Source organism: Gossypium arboreum, chromosome 13 (genome assembly GCF_025698485.1).
Source record: "Gossypium arboreum isolate Shixiya-1 chromosome 13, ASM2569848v2, whole genome shotgun sequence".
NCBI lineage: Eukaryota > Viridiplantae > Streptophyta > Magnoliopsida > Malvales > Malvaceae > Gossypium > Gossypium arboreum.
In genome coordinates, this window is record NC_069082.1 from 12,573,850 (window position 1) to 12,599,989 (window position 26,140).

A 26,140-nucleotide genomic window follows, 5' to 3' on the forward strand; every position below is an offset into this window, starting at 1 on the left:
GTAGTTGATTGACTACCAACGTATGATATCGGAACCACCATACACGGCTCTTAAGGTCCATCTTCTTCACCTAATGGAGTTGGATCTTCTATTGACTCCACAATAGCTAACTCAGCAAATAAGTGAATCGGTGCATTTTGGTTGCTATGGCAGTAAAGAGCGACCATTGTCTCTACATCTTTATCGTCTACAATTTCCATTTCGGTGAATTTTATGGGTTCCATCGAAACTGGAAACTTGCAGAAAATTTTCGAGATCCTTCTCCCACAACGTCTATAAATTTTTTCACTAATTTTTTCCTTCATATCATCAAACGAGATATTTCTATTAAATCTCATTGCAACTTGTTTGCAGCATTCAAATATACATCCGACGCTTGTTGTCAAAATTTCTCCATCGAAATAAACGCATACGAAAAATTTGTTCTCCATCTTCAATACTAGATCTGTTAAAAAAAGTTCAAAATTCTTACAATTTTCAAAATTTTTGATGCAAAATTTTTCATTTAGAACCTAACAAACATTTATCTAACAAAATAACATTAAATAATAAAATTTCTAACAAATTTCTACATTCTATTTAAAAATAAATAAATTAAAATACCTTGTTTTTCTTCTTTTTTTCCTTTCTTCCCTTCTTCTTCTCTCTTTTTACTTCTACTAATTTTTTTACTAGTTTTTTTTGCTCATGCTTCCCCGGGGAGGAGGTATATATAGGGGAAATGGGTTGCGCCTAACGAGGAGGCACCACATGTTGCCCCTACCTGACAGGCGCGACATGTTGAGCTTGTCAGGTAGGCGCGACATGTGGTGCCTTCTCAGGAGGCTCAACCCGTATTTTATTAAAACCTATTTTCGTATATAATAAATTTTTTATACCAAATAGGTAAAAAACCAATAAAACCACTATATAAACTAATCATAAATTACTAATAAAATAGCTATAAAAATATTTTTTTAAAATACATTATCAAAAAAATCATAATACAATAATACACTACTAAAAAATACCATTTTAGAAATTAATTTTATTGCATCAACATTTACACTAATACTACTTTCACCAATATCATCTTTTTCCATTTAATTTCGTTCGTCTTTTTTAATTTTTATTCTCAATCTCTTTTACTTTCAATTTTCTAATCTCTTGACTTCTAAAAATTCTAAATTATTTTCTTTACAGTTACAAATTATTTATAGCAAAATATTTAACAAAATAAATTTAACATTATTAAACTAAACAAAATAATTTAGAATATATAATCTTAAATTATTAATAAATTAATTTTAAAATAATTACAAACACAAAAATTTATCAAATAATTCTAAATTACTAACAATCTAATTTTAAAATAATTATAAAAAATTACTAAATTTTTTTCTTCTTTCTTTCTTCACTGCTTCACATTCTTCACTGCACGGTTAATGAGGTTTGCAAGGTGTGGCGCCCCTGCATCAGGGGCCACATGTGGCGCCTACGGGTCACGGGCGACCCGTTTTTAACCTGAAATTTTTTTAAAATATAATAATAATAATAATAATAATAATAAAATATTAGAAAAAAATTTATTAATAAAATAATATATCGCGCCTGTCAGGTAGGCACGACTAAGAAAAAGGCACGACTAAGAAAAAGGCACGACTAAAAAAAAGTAACCTATTTTCGTAAATAATCTATCTGACAACCTATTTTCGTATATAATAATTTTTTTTATATCATATTTGTAAAAAAACCCTTAATTAAACAAAACTAGAGAAAATACAGTTGTAAAAAAAAAAGCAAAGAAAAAAAAAGGCACCAACTTTGGGAGGAAGATAAGAACTGCCACATATTCTTATTTTGAGTTAATCAAAGTATTGGGGTGGAGAAATAGTACATTAGTATCAGGTTCATATCATTGACTACAAATTGGTGCACATATAAAAGAGAGCAAATAATCCGAAACTTATAGCTGCATGCTTCAACCATTTCAGAATTGCAAACAATTCATTACAAGTGTTATCCAAAGGCATGTCTTCCAGGAAAGCAGACAGGCAATACCTATTGCATTAGCCTAGAAATTAGAGCTCATATGCAGGGAATCTGGAACCCAAGGGCTCAATCATGTCTAGGAAAAGATATGCCATACCCCCAATCCCTTCAAACAAGGAATAGGGCCTATCGCCCCCGTGCATCTCTCCATTGGATATAAGCTTGTGAGCCTGATCAAGCAAAAAGCAAGCAAATGCTTTTGCCCTATGCAAGAACTTTACGTTGCCTGTTTTTCGGTAAAGTGAAAGGAAAACATAAGCATTCCCACTAATGCCATGGCAAATTCCTACCCGCTTCAGCAACCCACGGTTCCACACCACCTCTGCTGCATCCACAGCTGCTTCCAGAAATTCGTCATCTCCAAAGACCTAAAGAACACAGAGATTCTAATGAATTCTAATTCTGACAGTACACAGATTCTTGCTGGTTGCTAATTTTATTTCTTTTAGTAGCAAAACCTTCAAGAAAGAATTACTTTGTATTGAACTTATGCTAAGTTTGGTTGGAATATTATTTTATTCGACATGTGATTGGTTAGCTATAAACTAATTACAATTGATAGCCACTCGCATGACTTGTTTGTGGCAAAAAGGAGGACTTTCGCTTATTTTTTTTCTTATGTTATTACACTAATAATCAAATGTAGCATTAATAAATTCCATTCAAGCAAATACCAAGTCAGAGTGAATCCATTAATGCTTAATATTTAATGATGGAAGTTATTCAAACAATTCTAGCAATTCTAGGGGTATGCCTTAGTTCTTTCTCTAGCGGCTACAATATAAATAAAAAACTAATTTAGTACATGCTTTTGCAAATACATAAACCTCATTGCAGGAATAATCTCACTATCAAACACACGAATAATTGATAAACAAGTGTCCACTCAATGCCATTACCCAATAAACTAGAAGAACTTAGTGATTTCAATAAAATCTCCCTTGGAGAAGGACAAAAAAAAATGTAAATTCTTTTAAATATAGTTTACACAAGAACTTAGAACTTGATAAATTTTAATCTTACCTCAGCAGCTTTGACAAGAGTGAGGGCGATCCCAGGGGCTCCATGACACCAATGGACAAGAACATCCGACTTCCTATCTTGTTCACTTGCAGGGTAGTTCCCACCTGGAAATCGATTCCTAATCATGTATCTAAGAGTGCTTTTTACATCCTCAGCCTCATCCGGTTTCAACTCCGTGTCCATTAACACATAGATAATACCTGCCAATCCATGCGCAGCACCCCAATACTTTTCTCCATACCATTCAAACATCAAAGGACTTCCTCCTCCTTTCTTCCCCAAGGCCCTGCCATTCTTGATAATTTCATCAACAACTGCACGCTGCACAATAAAACACCCAAAAAATTTACGTTTAATCCAACCTCATTTAGAGATGATATATCACGAACATATACTTACTGTAGTTGTCGAAGTGATAGTCCCTTCACCAAGATGCTTGTTCAAGAACAAACAAGCCCATAGAAACCCAGCTCTTCCATACAATAATTCATCAGGAAGATCCCTTGAGAGCTTAATCTGAATCATTTAATCATAGAAATTACAGTCTATTTTTATTAGGAAAAAAAAAAGCGGCCATAAAGTTGAAAAAACCATCAGCAGAGTACCTCTCTAAACGGGGTTAAGTAGTGATTAAGCGACTCTTGATTTCCAGCATACTTTGCGGCCACAGCACCAAGAGCACAAACACCCGCTCGACCACATAAAAAGGTTGCATCCCTATTTTTACATTATATATATATATACATATAAACTGGATATGGCCCAATTTAAGTACTGAAGCAAATAACGAAATTGATTGTATGGGTAAACTGGATATGATCCAATTTAAGTAAAAAAGCGAAGGAAGAAGTGATAGATGTACCGAGAAGATAAGGAAGCGGAGTTGCAAGCATCAACAATGGCTAAGCAGAGGGAGAGGTCGTTGGTGTTGTTGGTAAGTAGATAGGATTTGAAGAGCAAGAAAGCAGTACCGAGAGTGCCACAATAGAGAGTAAAGTCGGAGACTTTTTGCGAAGTTATCCCCCACGTTTCCAGCGTTACCTGGGTCAATAACGCAAATATGTGGTGAGGTTGAAGCAAAAACAAAAAAAAAAAAACCAGCGAAAATTAGGAAGAAAGAGAGATAGAGAGGGAGAGGCAACGGTTTCTTTGAGGTCCAAAGCGGTGCGTTTGAAATGTTGAGATAGAGAAGAGTAAGGCATGGATAGAAGTTTGATCAGAGTATCTCCAATTTCTTGTTGTTCGTGTTGTGTTGTTTCGGGTACGAAGTCCGGCAATACGTTGGGAAAGAAACGATCCGCCATTATTTTTTCAGTCTTTTGGGTTTCTTTAAGAATCGCAAAGCTTCAGCCTTTAGATGATCCTGAGAATGTGTAACTTTTTTAAGGGATTAAGCATTTTTACGACTGATCTGGAGCTGCCACAAGCTAACACCTGTCTCCACGCATGCCGTGAAGAGCAGGAAGGAATGCAGAAGTGGCAAGAAATAGGTTGCCTTGGCTCAAATTCAATATACATTGACTTTTTTTACATATAAAAAAATTAAAAATTTCAAAAATAAAATACTAATTCGATTAATTATAAAACTGGTATATATAGATTAGACTCGATTAGCTTCAAAGTTAAACTCTTGTATGGTATTAATATCATAGTAATTTATTTTAATAAAATTTTTATATTTTTTAGAGACAAAATCTTTTGATAAAAAAATATGGAAGAACCTTCGAAGCACGAAAGGGACTTTGAAGGCGTATCAGCGCTACAGCAACAAAGAAGGTTCGACTGCGGGATTCTGAGGAGAGTCAAGATGTCGACAGGGAAACAATAAAAGAAACAAGGAAATCTCTCTCTTGGAAAGATCATCTGATGGGCTCAGGATTCTACCAGATTGAGACACCAACCAATGCTACAGAAGCAGAAGAAGATGAAGATTTTGAGTTATCAACAGATGATGTGGAACGCTCGATACTTAATGGAGTCCCTTCAATCAATTTTTCTGATCGTATTACCCAAATCCTCGTTAATCACATGCAACTCACGGTAGTTATAAAACTGTTGAGGAGGAATATAGGTTATAATGCATTACAAAACAAGGTAACTGCACTATGGAAACCCTCTCAGCCTTTCAATCTTATGGATGTGGAGAACGGCTACTTTCTGGCGTAATTCAAGAATCTAGATGATTATGAGAGAGTTTTGTGTCAAGGGCTGTAGGTAGTCTTTTGGTAGTACTTAACTGTCCAACCATGGACTATTGACTTTAACCCATTTCATCCATATCCTAGAACAGTTATGGCATGGATCTGACTCTCTGGTCTTCCTAGGTACATGTATAAACGGCAAGTTTTACGGGAAATTGGAGCCACGATCGGGAAAGTCTCAAAATTAGATTTTAATACTGACAATGGTGTAAGAGGGAGATTCGCAAGAATGGTTGTGTTCGTTAACTTGGACAAGCCCTTGATTTCGCAGGTTCTTGTCAATGGAGCAACTTAACGAATTGAGTATGAGCACCTTCCAACGGTCTGCTTCCAATGCGGGCATTATGGGCACACAAAGGAAATTTGCCCTAAAAGTGAGATGGGGATGGAAGGAATTGGTGAAGGGGACATACCTGACAAAACAAACCAAGGAACTGACAAATGGGATAACAAAAGAGGAAACACTACCCAAGGGACGTATGGACCCTGGATGTTGGTTGAAAAGAAGTCAAGACGAACCGGAAGAACAAGACAGAAAGGAGTCGAAAACGCTGGAGTCAACGGAAAAAGAACATCAAGATTTTAGGTCTTGGAAAACGTAGACTGTGATGGGTCCCCTAAAGCCCGTGAAGAGGGAGGCACAATGTACGTCGAACGGGATCAGTCAAGCCTGCTCAAATTGGGCCTAGGGAGAGAGGATGGCCCAATGCATATAGACTAAAATGCACAGCATATCGATAGGCTAAATTGAGGGAAATTAATCGGGGAACCATCTTAGACCAGCACTACGTTGGGTTAAACGATCAACAAAACTGACCCACAACAACGAATTCTGCCTGATAGTAATCAAAAATCCTTAATCAAAGATCCATAGAGACCAGGCTACCAACAACCATTGGAAGAAGGAGCAGGAATAGTCGGCATACCACAAAATAAAGCTGGCAGTGCACATACTCCAATTTTACTTTCACCAAGAACGGGTGCAGAGGCTCATGAGACTCAGCAAAGCATCACCGAACCAAGTCCACTGGAAGGGATAACTAAGACATCAAATAGAGAAACTATTGAAGAACACCCTGCTCCTCCAGATTTTCAAACGACAAAAGAAATTATGAAGGTCCTAACAGCAGGTATTCTTGATGCCTCTAAACATTCTGTCGTTTTCTTTAAAGAGGACAATCAACCTATAAATAAGTGACTTTCTCAGAAGAACAGAGGCAAATCAGGAGCTTCCCAAATTGCAATACCAGCAGCACGTGGTATTACGAAAATAGGGAATGCTCGGAAAGGGAAAAATCTCAAAGTCAACAAAGATAAAGGTAATCCTTTTAAAGCTTATCCTTCAAAAAATCTATTATCTGAATCTATAAGTAGCATGGTTGAATTACTACAAAACCAAGTCCAACAAGGGCTAGTAAATGAAGCCCCTGTAGGGATAGGAAAGAAAGCAGGAGACAACATAGATACAAAACAGTAATTAAATAAGCTTTAATACAATACTCATTTTTTTTTTTACTAATGAGTACTAGAATCTTAATTTTTTCGTGGAATTGCCAAGGGTGCGCAAATGAAAAATTTATTCGTACGTTTAGATAATATAATAGGGAACACAAGCTGGACATTGTTAGTCTACTAGAACCACGAGTTAGTGGTCGCAAAGCTGATGAAGTAATTGCAAAAATAGGATTTCAGTATTCACACCGTGTTGAAGCTAGAGGATTCTCAGGGGGAATATGGCTTGGCTGGAATTCCTCTGTTAACCTAGAAATTCTCTGAAATCACCCCCAGTTCATTCTTGCACGAGCCTCGTACAGAGTTCCCATCCAAAAAATTCTTATTGCCTTCGTTTACGGAAGTTCAAATAAAATAAAGAGGACGATTCTGTGGGAATCTTTAAAGGAGACTATCCCTTCAATCATTATTCCCTAGTTGGTAGTCGGCGATTTTAACTCTATCTTGTCGAAATATGAGAAGAAATGAGGGTTATCTGATGGGAAACGTTGTTCTCAATTCGAAAATTTCGTTCATAATAACGATTTACATGATTTAGACTTCCGAGGACCTAGCTTCATATGGCAAAGAGAAGAGGTATTTGAAAGACTAGATCGTGCAATTAGTAACATAGCCTGGATCCGTTCCTTCCCAAAATGCCTAGTCACACACTTATTGAGGATTAAATCTGATCATCGACCTCTTCTAGTAAATTTATGCCCTAACCTTGTAGTAGCAAAAGGAAGACCCTTTCAGTTCCTAGCTGGATGGGCTCACCATCAAAATTTTTCCAGCGCTATTTCCAATTTATGGGAATATAGTGGGGACATGACATCTACTCTAGCACATCTTACCACAGGGCTAAAAGAGTGGAATAAAAACACCTTTGGGCACATTGGAACTCGGAAACGGGAAATAACAAAAAACTTAAGCAAGATACAACATGCCTTTGAGAAGACAAACTCAACCTTTCTAATACAAAAAGAAATGAAATTAAGAGAAGAGCTGGAAGGAATCCTTAATCAAGAAGAGTTACTATGGAAGTAAAAATCAAGATGCGACTGGCTCAAAATGAGAGACAGAAATACAAAATTCTTTCATGGTCGAACACTCTACAGATGGAAGATTAATCGTATCGATGCCCTACGCAAAGTAAACGGGGAATAGCTTTTTGAACCCAATGAAGTCCAAGTAGAAGCAACAATTTTTTTACAAAAACTCTATAGAAAAGAACCTGATGGGAAGAGCGTTTTTCCACCCAATCACTTTCCCTGTTTAGATCAAGTAGACATTGATTTTCTAGGGAAAGATGCATCAAATGAATAAATCAAAATAACACTATTTGATATGGCCCACTTAAAAGCACCAGGAAGTGATGGATATCATGCCCATTTTTTTCAGACTTAGTGGGGCAATATTGGAGACTCAGTCTGTGAATGGGTTAAAGGTATATTTAGAGGAAGAACCATTAAGCTTGAACTAAACAATACGCTTATAGTGCTTTTCCCAAAAATTGCCCAACCTGAAGAGATCTCTCAAATCAGACCCATCAGTCTCTACTCAGTCCTTTATAAGCTAGTCATGAAAGTCATTGCCAACAGATTTAAGATAGTTTTCCCAAAAATCATTTCACAAGAACAAGCAGGATTCATTGTAGGAAGAACAATCTCTGACAATGTCATTATTGCCCAAGAAGTGATTCACTCCATGCGAGGAAAAAGTAAGAAATGGATGACAGTTAAAATTGATTTGGAGAAAACTTATGACAGAGTTCAATAGGATTTCATTGACAAGTCTATTCAAGCTGCAAGAATTCTAGACTTTTTACGGAAAGTTATTATGTTAGCTATTTCGACATCCACCATGCAGATCCTATGGAATAGGGTTCCTACAAAAAAAATTCGACCAGCAAGAGGAATTAGACAAGGATGTCCCTTATCACCTTATCTTTTTGTGCTCTGTATGGAATGGTTAGGCCATAGTTTTCAAATAGTTGTTAATACAGAAGAATGGAGCCCAATAAGACTCTCTAGGTCAATACCTGCCTTGTCACACCTTTTTTTTGCTGATAACCTAGTGATCTTCGCAAAAGCTGACAAGAAGCACAGTATGTTACTAAAAGATATCTTGGAAAGATTCTGGACATATTCAGGCCATCGAATCAACGTACGCAAAACTAATATTTTTTTCTCAATAGGGGTGGATGAGATTATGAGTAACCAAATAAGCCGATTCATGGGTTTTCAAAAATTCCAAAACCTAGGTATCTATTTAGGGATCCCACTCCTACATAGCCGGATTACCAAAGGCACACTAGAGTTTGTTGTTGAAAAAGTTAGAGCGAAACTACAGAGCTGGGATGTCAAGCAATTATCGATTGCAGGAAGACTCACATTGGCTAAATCTATCCTCCTAACCATCCCAAATTACTTTATGCAGTCCATACAAATCCCAAAAGGAGTTTCTGAAGAAATTGAATGATTGGTGCGACAATTCATATGGGGGCGTTAGTACAGGAAATCGAAAATTGGCCCTAGTTGATTGGAAATCTATCTGCCAACCACACAAGTATGGAGGGTTGGGCGTTCGCCATTTGAAAGAACAGAATGCCTCTTTTCTTCTAAAGCTAGGTTTTAATCTTATCTCTAAAATGGATTCCTTGTGGGTGTAAATCTTAAGATCGAAATATCGAATGATAGAGACGGCCCCAGATTGCACCACACGTGGGAATTGTTTAGCTGTTTGAAGAGGAATTACAAATGTCTGGCCATTGCTAAAAGAAAATCTATGTTGGTCCATTGGCATAGGGGAGAATGTCAGATGCTGGAAGGATCAATGGATTTTAAAATTAGGCCCACTTAAAGAACACGCTTCATCAGCAGATGGAATTACCACGAAATGCCGAGTCCAAGACATGGTAACAGAAGAGGGCAGTTGGGATATCAGTACCCTAAGGAATTGGTTAACAGATGACATAATTCAGAAGATTATAAACATCCTTCCTCCCTATCCCCTTGCTGGGCCTAACAAAATCTGCTGGAAACCCACATCCAATGGGAAATTTACAATAAAGAGTGTATACCATCTCTAAAAGGAAATACATAGAATGAACAAAGCAATAACTGGAAAAACATATGGAAATTTCAAGGGCCACAGCGGGTTCGATTTTTTTTATGGCTGGTCTATAAACAACTTTTGCTTACAAACTTTGAACGAGTTAGAAGAAGGATTAGTTAGAATGAAGCTTGCCTAGTATGCCATTATGCGACAGAAGACATTCTGCATACCCTTAGGGACTGCTCAGCGGCCAAGGACATTTGGAAATTAATAGTCCTTACTACAAGAGAGGCCCAGTTTTTCTCTGGTAGCTTGTTCGACTGGATTTAGACTAATCTAGGATCTCACAGCCAGTTAGCAAGACAAGAAATTCCTTGGCCCACGCTCTTCGGAATTATTTTATGGAGGCTATGGAAGAACAGAAATCTGCTCGTCTTTCAAGGACTTTCATGGAGTTCAATGGAAGTTATTAAAGCATCAATTAGCTGGGCAAAGCAATATAATGAAGTCAGTAGTAATGTCTCATCTGTTAATAGAGTCTTAGGTCATCTCCCAAGGAATAGTTTTAATTTTAGCTTAAGAGAAGGTTAGTTTTATAAGTTTCTTTAGGATTTTACCTTATACCAAAAAAAAAAAAAAATTATAAAACTGGTATAGTGGGGTGGTGGAGGGTGTCAAATTGACTGTACCACCCTTCTTTTTTGACACATGTCAGTAGTTATTAAAAAATAATAATAATAATTTTATATTAAGTGAAGATGGGATTTTATACGATTTAAATACAGGTTGGTGGTTGTGCCCATATAATACGTGGCACCAATGGTGCCAATCTCATATGCGGCACCTTTGAGCAAATTTCTCGATTTTAGTTGGAGCATCTACTGTGGTAGTATCGCTCTCAGCTCTCTTTTTGCAATAAATTGTAATTATAAGTAAAATTGTAAAAAAAAAAATTATCCTTTTAGTTTACCTTTATCGCCTAATGAACAGCAAAGCAATTAGATTAGAATTTAGAAAGAAAACGTAAAAATCATCAAACAATAGTACATAACAAAAATGAACAATCATTAGAACCAAAGAACTTAAGAAGAATCTCAAATTATCGAATTTTCCAAGAAACTTAAAAAAAATTAAAAATCATAAATAATAGCATACAAACATAACAGAACCATCATTAGAACTGCTGAACTAACAACCTCAAATTACCCAATTTTTTAAGTAAAGAAAGAGCATAAATTGCGTAATTTGAAAAATTGAAGAAAAATGTTCTTTCTTTGGTTCTAATGATTGTTGATTTATGTTATGTACTATTATTTGATGATTTTTATGTTTTGTTTCTAAATTCTAATAGAATTGCTTTGTTGTTCATTAGCGATAATGGTAAATTAAAAGGATAATTTTTTCTATACGATTTTGCTAATAATTACAATTTATTGCGGGAAAAGAGCTGGCAGTGATACTACCGTGGTTGATGCTCCAACTAAAGCTAAGAAATTTGCTTAAAGGTGCTGCTTATGGGATTGGCACCATTGGTGCCACCTATTACATGGCACAACCACTAACCTATATTTAAATAGTATAAAATCTCATCTTCACTTAATATAAAATTATTATAATTTTTTGTTTAACGGTCACTTATATGTGTCAGAAAAAAGGGGTGGTGCCGCTAATTTGACACCCTTCACCACTCCAACCATACCAATTTCGTAATTAATCCAATTGGTATCCCATTTTTGAATTTTTTTAATTTTTTATATTATATATGTAAAAAAGCAATATATATTTAATTACTAAAGGATGGTAAAATCCAAACAGCATATTGACTCCACACTTGAGGCGGTAAACACTATGGTTATGAGGCTTGGCCATAAAATCAATACACCGCATTTAAATTCAATATATTTAAGCATGCTTTCATGCATGCTTTTGACGAACCGAGCATTTGGCTCCATTGATTCAATTGGTCAATTCAATTCATCTATTATTTAAAAAAGGAATTGGAAATTTTTAGAAAAAAATTAATTTTTCTTATAAATACATTTAAAAAACAATGATGTTTTTTTTGGGGGGTTTGGGTAGGTTGGTTAGTGGGTTTTAGGTTGGATTTTTTTCCCCTAGTTTGGACCAAGAACTTCGGCTCAAAAACATAAAAGTTCTACAATTAATTTTTTACTGGTTCAACTGATTTCCGATTTGCAATTCAACCGATTTAATCTCTCTTTCTAAAATAGTAATTGGCCAATTTCTAGTGTAACTGGTTCATCCAGTCCGGTTTAAAGATGCTTTCATGTATTGGTTGGCCCTTCTAAATACGTTCCCCACCAAGGACAGACCAACTACGTGGGCATGGTAGTGGAGGAGGGTTGTCCCTTATGCAAACAGGAAAAAGAGACGTTAGATTCTGGAGCAACGTCGAGTAAGAAGATGGGTGACAGGTTTAGTGCAAGAATTGAAATGGGCAACAAATCATCTAAAGGGCAAAGCACTAGTAACCAATTATTATAAGATCCCTTGGAATGCATTGATTTACCTGGTGTGGAGAGAAAGAAATAACAGGATTTTCTCTCAAAAGGTAATCTTGTTATTTCAGCACCTTTGGATACAACACAGTCCTCAGCTTCCTCTTTCTTGGGAAACCCTGTGTCACCAACCACCACAACCATGCCAAATTCTACTTGTTGTTTGGAATGCAATGTGACATCTTCATCGTTTAGGTCGTCCAGTTTGCCACACACACTGACAAAGCAAAATCTGGTAGCCTTTCATAACCAAATATAGCAGCAGTTACAAGGTACCACCAGTAGAGACCTTTCTACACCACCAGAATCTAAAGTTGCCTTCTCCGACGATGACAAATTCTTCTTGTTCCTTTTCAGTAAGTGACAGCTTCTCCATAAGGTTAAGGACTATGGGAGGGCAAAACCCTGCAACTCCTTCCCAACTATAATCACCTCCATCTGCCACAAAGAACCAACCTAAAAGAACTAGATCTGTGCTAGTACACAACTAAAAGCTCATCTCTACCAGCACAAAAGATAAAACAGAACATAATTCTCACAAGGATACCCTACTGAATGGCTCTAACATTTGCTTTGGAATCTCACATCTTTACATGATACTCTCCTACAAGATTACCAACCAAAAAAGCATCCTCAATTATATATATTATGCATGCATTTGCTTCATCAATCTTGCATATCTAGAGATTGCTATGTCGGTTAATCTGTTAAGAATATAACATTCTTAAGTAAATGTACATATAATTTTATCTAAAATTGCATATACTGAAACATTAAAAAAAAAAAAAGAATTATGTAAAAGCTATTCATATCAACATATTATATATGGATTTTTAATTAGTATAATATGATAATCAGTGAACCGTATATATGAATATGCTTACCAAAACCCTCGTATTTTACTTCCTTAGAGGTCAAAGGATCAAGGAATTGCACAAGTTTATCCCTTCATCCAATTGCTCTTGTAGAGTTGTCTAAATGCATTGCTCCAAACTAATTTTCACTCAAAAGGACTAAAGAAAGCCTCAAAATCCAAAATGCCTTTTTAGAAATGAGTTTTTGTTGAAAAACAAGTTTGATCTAAAATTTTATCTTTAATTATGTTTTTTCTTTTCTTTTTTGGTTTACATTCAGTGTAAAGTAGCATAAGGAAGCATTTTGTTCCAACTTTCAAGACAAGTAGACAATGATACAAGATAAGTACAGTACAGGTTTACCTTAATTTACCCAAACAAGCAAGTCCAAAATGGTTGTTCTTCAATTCAATTCAAGGATGCACATTCATTGAATTCAATCCAATATAGATTACTTGAAGAAGAAAGGAAAATGTTTTGAAGCACTGTTCCACTTAGTTTGAATCAAAATCCAAGTACATCCTATTGGCATCTCTATCAGCTGAGTAGTAGCACTTGATCAAGCTATCAACTTGAAAACCAAGCTTCTTGTAAAGACCCATGGCAGGAATTCTCAAAGGATCAACGTGAAGAGATATCCGATGGATGTTTCTGGTCCTGCATTTTTGAATTGCTGCTTTTAGTAATGCTTCCCCATGGCCTTGCCTTCTACGACTCTCTTTCACTGTTCAGGGTATTGAGAGACAAATAAAACAAGAGTAAATAAACAAAAAAGAAGAAAACATAAAATTGACTTGGTACTTTAATCGAACAAGTTATCGGCCAAGTCAATACTCGAATGACGTGGGGAGAAGAAGGAATAGAAACCTGCAAGCTTTGTTATGCAAGCAGAAAGTGAAGAAGGCCAAGAATACATGACATAGCCGACAACCTCCCCATGAAGATCCATCATGTAAAGCAACCCTGTGTTGTTCTTTCTCAGCTCTTGATCGAAGGACCTAGCAAGTGATTCGTGCTTGGGGAAAATCTTCTTTTCCAGCTTCAAGATCTCTTCTACTATGTTTGCAAAATTTGTTGAATTTCTTTGTAGCTCCACCACCGCAGCCCCGGTCTCCATGTTGCTACCTTGTTTCCGACTCCAATCAAAATCTTCTTTGTATATCTTAGTAGTTCCTACTGTCTGAAAACTTATGAGGTTAAAATATGGAAATTTGTAATTTTATTTTAGATTTGAAATTTTAGGTTAATGCTGATAAATTTATTTTATTAAATTTAAGTTTGTTAGTTAGTGAAATCTTTTAGTTATATTGCCATATTTTAAAATATTATATCAATAAATTTAATTAAAAATAATAGTGTAAATGGATCTAATTTTTTTAATTTGAAAAGTTAAGACACTAAAACTTTTAAAAATAAAAGTATAAACATTTTAACTTAATTATGAATATAAAATTTTTATAGAGATAATTATTTATAATGATTTCAATTAGAATAAGTGAATCTTTTAAATAAAAAAAATTATCTAAGGTTAAAATATGTTGTTAGTTGTTGCTCTTTCATAAACAATTTAAAATTTAGTTCAGATATTTAAAAGTTAGAAATTAAGTTTTTAATTTTTTATTTAAAATTTCTAATCTAATCATTGAGATCGTAATTATTTTCTTTCAAATTTTATCAAATTAGCATGTTGATTAAGTTGTTGTTACGTGACATGTCATAATTAATAGAAAATACACATGTTAAGTTGACAAATTTTAAAAGAAACTATCAACAATAATAAATTGACTATAATTTTTAAATTGAAACAAGAACTAAATTTCAGATTCTACATGAGTACAAGGGCTAATAACATATTTTAATCTTTATTTAATAAATTAATTGTTTTTCTTTAACAACTTAACCATTGATATTCCGTTAATTTAAGTAAATATGCTGAATTTTTTTTGAAAAAGTATGTTGAAATCAAACATATTTATTGATTTACGCTGTTTTTATTCTCTCTCCTGAAAACGCGTCCTACAAAGTTTATTTTCAAGAGAGAGAATAAAAACGCACCCTTTTTCCTGCCACATCAATGAAAACATGCCCTATAGGACACGCTTTCCTTTCAACAGTAACTTTTAAAATAGTTACAAAGACTACAACGGCCATAAAATTTCCTACATAAAACTAGAGGTGAGCATGGGCCGGGCTAGGCCGGGTTTGGGCTAGGCCTTACTAAAAATTCAGCCCGTTTGTTAGGCCTAAGCCTGGCCCGACCCGAAAAATGGGCCTAACATTTTGCCCAAGCCCGACCCAGATAAAAATGTTAAAACCAGTGCTCAATTCGTCCCACCATATTAATTTTTATATTATTTTATATAATTTTAAAATACATATAATACATCAAAAAACTAAAACATCAAAATAAATATTTCCCAATAAATTGAAAATAAATTTTAAAAAATATGTATACTTAAATAACACTAAGATGGATGTAACTTAACAAGCAAATGTCTCTAAAATAATAACAAAATTAATAAATGTCTTTAAAATAATAACAAAATTAATAATAAAATAAGTTTTATATAATATCCAAACAATAACAACAAAATAGTAGCAACATAATAGTAAAATGGTAACAAAATAAGGAGAAAATAACAAGAAAATAATATTAAAAAATTAGATTTTTTTGTCTTTTAGTCGGGCCCGGGCCAAATATAATATCGAGTCGGGCCCGGGCCAAATATGCCTTACCCGAGGCTCGGCCCATTTTTTAAACAGGCCTTATTTTTTTGTCCAAACCCATTTTTCGAGCCTATATTTTTGTCCAAACCCTCCCACATTTCGAGTGGGCCTTCGGGCCAGGCCGGGAGGCCTTACCAATGCTCACCTTTACATAAAACCCTCCAAACTACATTCTTTTCAATCAAATATTCAATACTCATTCTTATGTCCTAAATTCCCAATCCTCAATCCTCAATCCTCAATCCTCAATCCTCAATTTCCAATTTTGAATTTTCAATCCTCAATTATTTTTAAAATTTTTTTTAAAAATTTTATTCTCTTTGATTTTATTCTTTTCGTTATAACTTTTAAATGGAAAATCAACTTATTCGTTTGAATGACAAGCATATCTCTGACGTTCAATTACAAATAGTAAGAAATTTTATTCAATTATTTAATTATAAATAGTTAATTATTATGATGTTTAGATTATTAACTTTTTATGTTTATATACTCAGCCTGAAGATCAAATTTTAGATACGTACATAAACAATTTAATTGAAGATACACCGGATGTCATTCATGGACCTTGTGAGATGCAAGATTTTTATACGTGGCTCGCATGCTCGAGGGACTAAATTGGATCCCTTACTTATCAGTACTTTGGTCAAAAGATGGAAACTGAAGACACACACATTTCATCTTCCTTGTGGCGAGTGTATAATTACACTCGAGGACATTAGTTTACAACTCGGTCTACCAATCAATGAGGATGTCGTTACAGGCCAATTATTAGTGTCGATTGGAGTGCAACATGTGAGCAACTACTAAGGAAGGTGCCGAACAAGTTTAGGGGTAGTCGGATCAATATAAGATAATTGGAGGACAACTTCCAAACTGTCGAGGCTTTTGCGAGTGACGTTGAAAAGGAACAATTTGCTTGATCGAGGGTTTTTTAATGCCAGATAAATCTTGTAATCTAGTACATTTAAGGTGGCTATTATTACTAGCTGACTTGAACGAATCAGGATGACTTAGTTGGGGATTGGCGGTGCTGGAGACATTGTACCGAGAAATGTGTCGAGCATTGATACCAGATAAAGTTCAAATCGGCGGTTGCATGCTCATTCTTCAATCATGGGCATGGTATCAACTATCATTTTTACGCCATCAAGTGGAATTCCCTTATGAATTCTCACTCGTCATATGGTAAAATTTATTTGATAATATCATTACCGCTTTTATTTTTCACTGTTGTAATTTTGAAATAACATATTATTTAAATAGGTGAAACAACCCTACGAGACACAACGGTATACTGACCAAACTCGAAGATATTCGACTAGCTTTAGATCAAGAAATCGAATAGGAGGTTAGTTTATGAATTTCAAAGTTATATAATATGTATTATAACAGTTGAAATTAAATATTAGGCACGTGCAAAAAATTTTAAATTCGTACTACAGTTTGTATGGATGCCATATATGGATCTGAGGATTCAAGAATGCATCCAGGTCGAATTTTTGGCAAATCACAACTTCTGACATGTCAAAGTGCCATTAGTCATTTTTGCAACGGTTGAGATACACAAATTTGACCTAATGATGCGACAGCTAAGGTGTACGCAATGTATTCCGCTGCCACCCTAGAAGCTTGATGACCTACACAAGATCTACTTGTGGGGGAGACTCGAGGAGGATTGACTAACATTCCACAAGAAGTATATTAAGATGTGGCAGCATAGGTACGATTACTTGCCAACGCGTAAACCATTTCTCACAACCGAAGTTGGTGACATCTTTGGATTACATAGATTGGTTCAGTCATAATGACAAGTCGTATATATTATAGGCTTCGAAAAGGAGGCAATGTTGTCATAGGAGGCCAAGGCAAGGGCGCATCAATCCTAGGTCGGGAGAAGATATCGTGGCGGGATCAACATCTACTCCATTTGTACCGGAGGACTTGATTGTCCTGCAACCTCCCGGTCAATATGGTTCATTTATTTTTTTCATATAGCCTAATTTTTTTGTCATAAACATCACAACACGCACACTTATTCCCCGCATCATCACCTTTAGCTTCAGTTTATTTTACACAACACGCGCAACCATTCCTTGCATCAACACATTCAGCACCAATTTATTTTACACAAGCATCACAACACGTACAATCATTCCCTGCATCAACACCTTCTCTAGGGATATATTTTGCATGACTACCACCCACCATGCCATATTACATGCCAATCCTACCAACAACACTAATGCATTCAGTACACTGACAATTCCTACCTTTTATCCGTAATTAAGCCATGCGACACCATATAGTGGCCCGTCAATAGTGTCATAAACACCCCCAACATCGTTGTTCTACCGATGTAGGTCATCCTTGCAACCGCTGACTCAAATAGAAGGGACTATCATGGGTAGCTAGGACACAGTCGTAATCAACCACAAAGGAAGGAGATGAAGTCAGAGATCAACGCCGACGTGCACATCAAGATGAAGCTGAAGTCGACGAGGAGCCATCAAACCAAATATTGTGACGGAACTCTAGGCATGCTCGATGCCCACCCGGTTGTGGCACACATTCGAGACATCGATGATTATGTTATTTTGTAATTTTTTATATACTTTGTTTTACATCCCAAATGTACACTTATTTACAATATACAAAATAAATTTATTAAATTGGTTTGATTTGTACACAATCATATTGTGAGTTTAAAATTTACAATTATTTATGTTACTTTTTAATTTAAGTTTTTCTCCGTCCATTTGTTAAGTACAATATTTTCATAAAACAAAGAATTGCTCAGAAAGTTCGAAAAAAGATTAAAACTTTGGCTTGGGTATTGTATTATATCTTACTTCAATAATTAATATTAATTTACACTTTACAAAAAAAATTAATGAATAAGTCAGTGTTTTCACTGCATAAGTTAGTGTTTTAATTAGCTTTTCTACACTTCAATAATTAATATTAACTTTGGCGTGCGAGTTCTACATGTGCCATTCTACATTTTCATCGATCAAGTTTATCCCAGGTTGCAAGGGCTCAGAAACAATCAAGTTTGGTGGTTGAAATGCCCAGAGAGAAAACGCGGGGTAATTTCAACCAACACCAACTTGATTGCTTCTGAACCACACAACCCTAGATTCCCAAAATAATCTTTTTTCCTTTAAACCTCGCCTCATCCCCTACTCACCCACATCTCAATCTCCTCTAAATTGTTTTTTTTTTCCTTTTTCTTGCGTGTTGGAATTTTCGGGTTTAAAGATTTATTTCTCTCTTGCTTTGAGGGAGACGTAGTTGTTGGAATTTTGATACTAAGAAAGAAAGAATTACATAGAAGGAATGAAAATTTTTGCAACAAAATTGTCTGCTAAAGTTTTTATTATTTTCATTCATTTATTTTAAACAATGTAACAAGTGGAGGTGATCATGCGTCAGGCCAAGTCCAAGAAAAAATTTAGACCCATTTGCTAGGCTTAGGCCAGAAAAATAGACCTAAAAAATTTGTCTAAGCCCGGCCCGGATAAAAATACTAAAACCCAGGCCTGACTCAGCCTGCCCATATTAAATTTTTTTATATTATATTATTTTTTTTACATAATTTGTAAATATATATAATACATCAAAAATACTAAAAACATTAAAATAAATATTTTTGAATAAATTGAAAATAAATTTTAAAAAATATTTATACTTCAATAATATTAAGATAGATGCAACTTAACAAGAAAATGTCTATAAAATAATAACAAAATTAACAATAAAAGAAGTGTTATACAATATCCAAACAATAACAACAAAATAGTAGCAACATAATAGTGAAATGGTAGCAAAATAGGAAGAAAACAACAAGAAAATATCATTAAAATAAGAAAAAATAGTAGATTTTTTTGTCATTTAGTGAATTCGAGCTGAGCTATGGAAAAAAATGCCTTACCTAAGGTCCGACCTGTTTTTAAAACTGGCCTTATTTTTTTCCCAGGCCTATTTTTCGGGCCTATATTTTTGCCCAAACCCTCCCACTTTTTGGTTGGACCAGGTGGCCAGACCCATGAGCAGGTCTATAATAGGGGTATTTATAACAAAAAAAAAAACTCATAAATATGGAAAGAAATAACAAAGATTTTTATACTAATAAATGTCAAATATAAATGCTAAATATATTATAATAATAAATACTAAATCTTCTAAAAAGAAAAATCTATTTTGTTTAACTTGACTTGCAAGTAATATATTTAAATCCTGTTCATATTTTTTAGTTCACCAAAGTTGAAGTGTTCACCAACTTTACATGAACAGTCATCTTGCAACACTCCTTATTGGCCTTCATGCTGCAAACACTAATTTTATCCCTCAACTCTTCAAACCTCGACTTTCTAAATGGTTTGGTCAGGATGTCTACAAGTCGATCCTCAGTACTGCAATGGACCAGAGTCACTTCTTTGTTCTATTCGACTTCTCTCCCAAAGTAATACTTGATTTTAAAATGCTTTCTCTTTCCATGAAAGATTGGGTTCTTCGCAATTGCTATGGAAAACTGGTTGTCGCAAAAAAATTGAGTTGCTTCAACCTGCACATGATTCAAATATAAAAAAATTCTCAACCAAATTGCTTAATTAACTGTTGTTGTAGCTACATACTCAGTCTCAGTTGTGGATTGAGCAACTGTTGATTGCTTTTTCAAACTCTAAGAAAATACTCTAGATCCAAATGAAAAGAAATATTCAAAGGTACTTTACATATCATCCACTGATCCAACCCAATTACTGTAATATCCTGATTTTGGTCCTAGTCGGAATAGTGGTTTCGTGACCACAAAATTCGAGATAGAAATAATTATTTTATGATTATTTTAAGGTCTATGATATGATTGCATGATTGTGTGAAAATTTCGTGAAGAAATTTTATGCATAAAGTGCTTAAATTGAAATTAGGGACTAAATCGAATAATTTGCAAAACTTGCATTCTAGAAGTTTCTAGTATGAAATTGTTTTGAAATATTAATTAGGAGGTCTTAAATAGAAATTTTACCAATTTCTAAGTCTATGGACAAAATTGGACATGGATGGAATTTTGGAAAGTTTAGTAGTAAGGGCATTTTGGTCATTTAGGGTAAAATGAATTAAAATACAAAATTAAAGCCAATTTTGCTCATCTTCAACCCCATGGCCGAATATGGCAAGGAGAAACCATGGCTAGGGTTTTTCAAGCTTCCAAGCTCGATTGTAAGTCCGTTCTAGCCTCGTTTTTAATGATTTTTATATTTTTGGAGTCCCGGTAGCTCGATTTAGCTTATGCTAGCAATAATTTAACCTAGGGTTTATATTTGGAAAAATACCCATAGGTGAAATTTGTGTATTTTAGTGCTTTATGATAGAATATGAGGTTTTAAATTATGTTAGACAACTTGTGCTACTCGGTTTTAAGTGAAAACGAGCAAAAGGGCTTAATCGGTAAAAATACCTAATAGTCATAAGTACATGTTAAAGTGAAAATTTGACGTTGCCATAGAAGGGAAAAATGATCAACATGTCATAAAACATAAGAAAATAGGCTGAAGTTTAATTTACGAGCTTTGGGGAAAAAGTGTAAATATGCAAAAGTTTAGGGGCAAAATTGTAATTTTTCAAAAATATAATTTTGGGTCAATTTGAATAATGTGAGTCCTAATTAGACTATATTTTAAATGATAGAGCAAGGAAAACTGAAATTGGCTAAAATGGGGAAAATACCAAGTTGTGGACGAAATGGTAAAAGTAGCCATTTTAGCACACGAGGTAAGTTCATGTGTAAATGTAGTAACATAATTGTCATTTTAAGCAATTTAATGTTGTTTATATGATATGATGCTGATTATTATCATGAAATATTATGCTTTGTGGTTATTGTTGAATAATATGTAAGTATGTGAATTACTTGATGAGTATGAACTATCACCGAAGTATCAATTTCGATATTCCGTGGAAGATGGCAAAGATGTGTGATCGAGGAAAACGCCCGTTTGAACCTTAGGAATAGATTAGGATACAAGTGACATGTTACTAGGATGTTTGGGCATCCGAACTTGTTGAGTTGAGTCCGAGTTCACCTATGGATGCGAACGCCCAAGCTCGTTGAGTTGAGTCCGAGTTCGCTTATGGGCGGGTTACATGGTAGCTTGGCTACATATGTGGCACTTATGTGCAAACTTTCCATGTATCCGAATTATATTCCGATGTGTTCAACGGGTAAAGTTCTACTGAAATGGAGGAATACTCAAGATGAAAGGGACGATTGGTAAGTGTTGTGAAATGGGTACTTTGAATGTATGTACTTAACCCCGGGTTGAAAAATCGATATAACAACAATATGGTAAGTTGATAAATGAAAATGTGATATGAATGTCTTGGTGATGATTATGCAAATGATGTTTTATGTTTGCTTATATGGTTATGTTACTTGCTATTTGCATGTGAACTTATTAAGCATTTATGCTTACTCCTCCTTTTCATTCCTTGTAGTTTTGACAAGCCATTTCGGAAATCGGAACGGTCGGAGGCTCGCTCACACTATCCGTATACCATCTTGGCATAATGGCTTGTATATTTTGAGTATGGCATGTATAGCATTATAATCATTTTGTATATATGATCTTATGATATGGTTATTGAGTGGCATGGAAATGCTTGGTAATGATTAGCCATTGGAATGGCTAATCATGATCATATTTGGTGTTATGTACGTCAAATTGCTAGCTAATCCATGGAAACCATGAAATAGGTAAAATTTACCATAAAATAGATTCAGACAGCAGTAGTGATGTGAATTTGAAAAATCACTAAAAATAGTAGAAATGGAATTAAATAATGAATAAGTTATGGAATCTAAGCTTGATGAGTCTATTTTCATATGGAAGAAGCGAAACAGTATATGAGCTATTTTATGAGATGTTTAAATTTTTTCAAACAGGGCGAGCGATTTCTGGATCCCTGTTATGACTTTGGAAATTCACCATAAATTTTACAAAGATAATTAGAAGTCATGATTTATATGTACAGATTCCTTATTGAGTCTAGTTTTATTAGAGACAAACGGCATAGTCATTGAAGCTCTGTACAGGAGATATCTGATTCGTAATACAGAGGTCAGAGTAGTCAAACCCTGAAATAGGGAGACTTTAACTAATAAACTGTACTAATTGGCCTGACCAAAATTCTAGAAAAAAATTAGTAGATAGATATATGAGTCTAGTTTCAGGAAAAATTTACGAATTGGATTTTGAGTTTCAAACTCAAGATATGATTTTTAAAGAGACTGTGATGCGATTAGCCACTTGTCCGAAATTTTAAAATGAATTGTATGATTTGTTTAAGTAATGAATTAAGTCCGTTAACACCTCGTGTTCGACTCCGGCAACGGTCTCGGGTACGGGGCGTTACAATTACTATTAGTGTACCCAATAAGTTTTAAGGAGTTCGCCATTGTGGTGTTTGCCGTTGTAAACCAAACACCAAAATTAGTTGTTCCTTTGACGTATCTCAACACCCTCTTTGCCGCTTTGAAATGAAAAGTATCACAACAGTGCATAAATCTTGACAACAAGCTAACTGTGAACATAATATCTGGCCGTGTTGTTGTTAAGTACAACAAACAACCCACAAGGCTTCGATAGTTCTTCTTAAACTTTTTAAAAGTTTTCACTACTGCAGAGTTTTTCTCCAAGTGCAATAGGTGTGCTAATTGGTTTACACTGCACCATGCAGAACCTCTTCAAAATATTCAATGCGAAGCCTTGTTGACTTATGAAAATTCCTTCTTGAACTTGTCGAACTTCCATCCCAAGGAAATATCTCATTTCCCCAAGATCTGACATTTTAAACATGTTCACCATTTGTTGTTTAAACTCATTTACTAAGACTTCGCTACTTCCAATCACAAGTAGATCATCTATATATAGCGAAATAATTAGCGAAGTGAATTCGCCAGTTTTCTTCATTTATAGGGTAGGCTCGTTAGGACTCCTTTCAAATCCTAAGCTCATGAAGTGCTCATCTATCCTCGTGTACCAAGCTCGCGGACCTGTTTCAAACCGTATAAGGCTTTCTTAAGCTTATATACCTTCTCCTCTTGTCCTTTAATTGTAAACCCAGAAGGTTGCTCCATATAGATTTCTTCCTACAAATAGCCATTTAGAAAGGTTGATTTAACATCCAGCTGATGAATTTTCCAACCCATCTATGTTGCTAAGGCCAATAATAATCTGATCGTGTCTAGCCTTGCTACTGGTGCAAATGTCTCCCAATAATTAATGTCATACTATTGACTGAAACCTTTCACAACCAACCTCGCCTTCAGCTTGTTAAGCGAACCATCAACATTTAATTTGGTTTTGAACACCCACTTAACGCCAATTGTAACACCCCTTACCCGTATTCGATGCTGGAATAAGGTACGATGCGTTACCAGACATAAACTAGCACAATCATTCTAGACCGAGACATGAATTTGCATCCAAATTTAAAACTTTTCATCCACATACATATCGTCCCTTATATAAGCCCTCGAGGCCCAAAACATACATTGGGTGTGGTTTGGGACTAAATCGAGAACTTTCTGAACTTTTGTGACACTTAGAAAATTTCTTGTTTTAGAGGGTCACATGTTCGTATGGGTAGGCCGTGTGGTCACACACGCCCGTGTGGCTTGGGACACACCCGTGTCCTCAGCCCATGTAACTCTCTGTTTACGATGTCATCAACATAATAAGGTCACACATCCAAGTCACATGCCCATGTGCTTAGGTCGTGTGGTGAATTAAATTCCAAAATCAGGTGCAGACTTTACATGGCCAGGGCATACGCCCATGTCCTAAGGCCGTGTCCTCCACACGGCATGAGACACAGGCCGTGTCCTCCACACGGCATGAGACACAGGCCGTGTTTCTCCTTGTGTGTTTACTACTGAGCATTCTATTTTACCTAATTAAGGTGCAGGGGACACATGGCCTGATTACACGCTCATGGGGCAGACCGTGTGTCACACATGGCCTAGACACATGCCTGTGTGTCTACCCGTGTGGACAACTTTGAGGTTTTTTTCCAAGCCAATTGCCATCCTTATATGCACAATAAGATACATGACTTCAAAGGCACTTAACATGGCATAATTGAGCACTTAGACATCATCAACAAGTCTTGATCATGGTAATATTATATCAACTTATACATACACAAGACCCCAAACTTTGTCAAGTCCAAACATACTAATTCACATGCAAGAATTATAGGTTTGCTTCCATTTTACTCATTTAGACCTTAGTTATCATCATACTAACACATACACACAATCACTAACCACATCTCAAAGACATAGGCACATACATAATCATATAATCAATATAAGCCATCATTCATGGTTATATACAAACTGGACCATAAATCACTCTAGGCCAACACATTTGGCCACATTAGCAATGATATAATTAATTAAAAGACAAAGTCCCTATACATGCAATAAACTTAAGAGGTTGGTATTCATTTTTACCCACATGATAGCTTGATAGTGTGGTGGCATCTCCGGCAGCCTCCAACCTGAGCTTGCTAAATTAACCTATAAGAGATGGGAAAGGAAGGGGAGTAAGCTTCAAAGCTTAGTAATTTCATATGCAAATAAATAAAAACTATTAACATTCATTTACTTTATCCTTCCATAAGGGTATTATTATTACAGTTTGCATTAAATCTCATGACTATCACTTATTCATTCATAATGCTTACTCTTTTATCTTACAAACATCAATTATACGTATTGGCATTAGACTAGCAAGCATAATCTCCCCATTATAGCATATCACATTATTAACAAGATATTTCAACTCACTTGATAACATGCACATCATTTACGAGTAATCATAATTTCAACATATAGATTAACAATCTTTCACATATTTATAGCTCACTTCTCTCTATGTTTTCATAATGACTTAAATCGACGATTATGCTTGTCTTTCCTTTTTCTCATATCCATTGAATCACAGCTTATATATATATATATATATATATATATATATATATATATATATATATCGAACTATATCACAACTCAATTAGGCCCATAAGCATAACTTGTTCGTATGCATTCTAACCACATATTCATAGTATACTGAGTCCCTTACTCATGAGTTATAAGTACATACCTGTACTAACTCGTAGCACATTCTCATATTTCCTCATCATTGACTTACTTGTTAAATAACTCACT

General features: G+C 35.1%; 2 protein-coding genes and 1 long non-coding RNA gene across 4 annotated transcripts; all 3 read right to left on the reverse strand.

Moving 5' to 3' along the window:
• Window positions 1-1,802: 1,802 nt before the first annotated feature.
• Window positions 1,803-4,562, reverse strand: LOC108461352 (lanC-like protein GCL2). Of its 2 annotated transcripts, XM_017761177.2 has the most exons (7): window positions 4,197-4,562; window positions 3,917-4,095; window positions 3,660-3,771; window positions 3,454-3,570; window positions 3,255-3,375; window positions 3,055-3,158; window positions 1,803-2,399 (listed from the first exon to the last, which is right to left on the reverse strand). In XM_017761177.2, the coding sequence occupies exons 1-7, from the start codon at window positions 4,356-4,358 to the stop codon at window positions 2,061-2,063; spliced, it is 1,134 nt and encodes a 377-aa protein (XP_017616666.1). In that variant the 5' UTR covers window positions 4,359-4,562; the 3' UTR covers window positions 1,803-2,060. The 2 variants fall into 2 exon arrangements, with proteins under 2 accessions (XP_017616666.1, XP_017616665.1); XM_017761176.2 differs by having other exon boundaries at window positions 3,055-3,375.
• A 7,373-nt stretch (window positions 4,563-11,935) lies between these two features.
• On the reverse strand, window positions 11,936-13,017 carry LOC128286743 (uncharacterized). Its single transcript, XR_008277418.1, has 2 exons — window positions 12,334-13,017; window positions 11,936-12,172 (listed from the first exon to the last, which is right to left on the reverse strand). It is a non-coding gene; the product is annotated as an uncharacterized LOC128286743 (long non-coding RNA).
• Window positions 13,018-13,478: 461 nt separating this feature from the next.
• LOC108465826 (uncharacterized) lies at window positions 13,479-14,413 on the reverse strand. Its single transcript, XM_017766204.2, has 2 exons — window positions 14,044-14,413; window positions 13,479-13,900 (listed from the first exon to the last, which is right to left on the reverse strand). Exons 1-2 carry the CDS (start codon window positions 14,291-14,293, stop codon window positions 13,671-13,673), a joined length of 480 nt encoding a protein of 159 aa, XP_017621693.1. The 5' UTR covers window positions 14,294-14,413; the 3' UTR covers window positions 13,479-13,670.
• Between the last annotated feature and the right edge of the window lie 11,727 nt (window positions 14,414-26,140).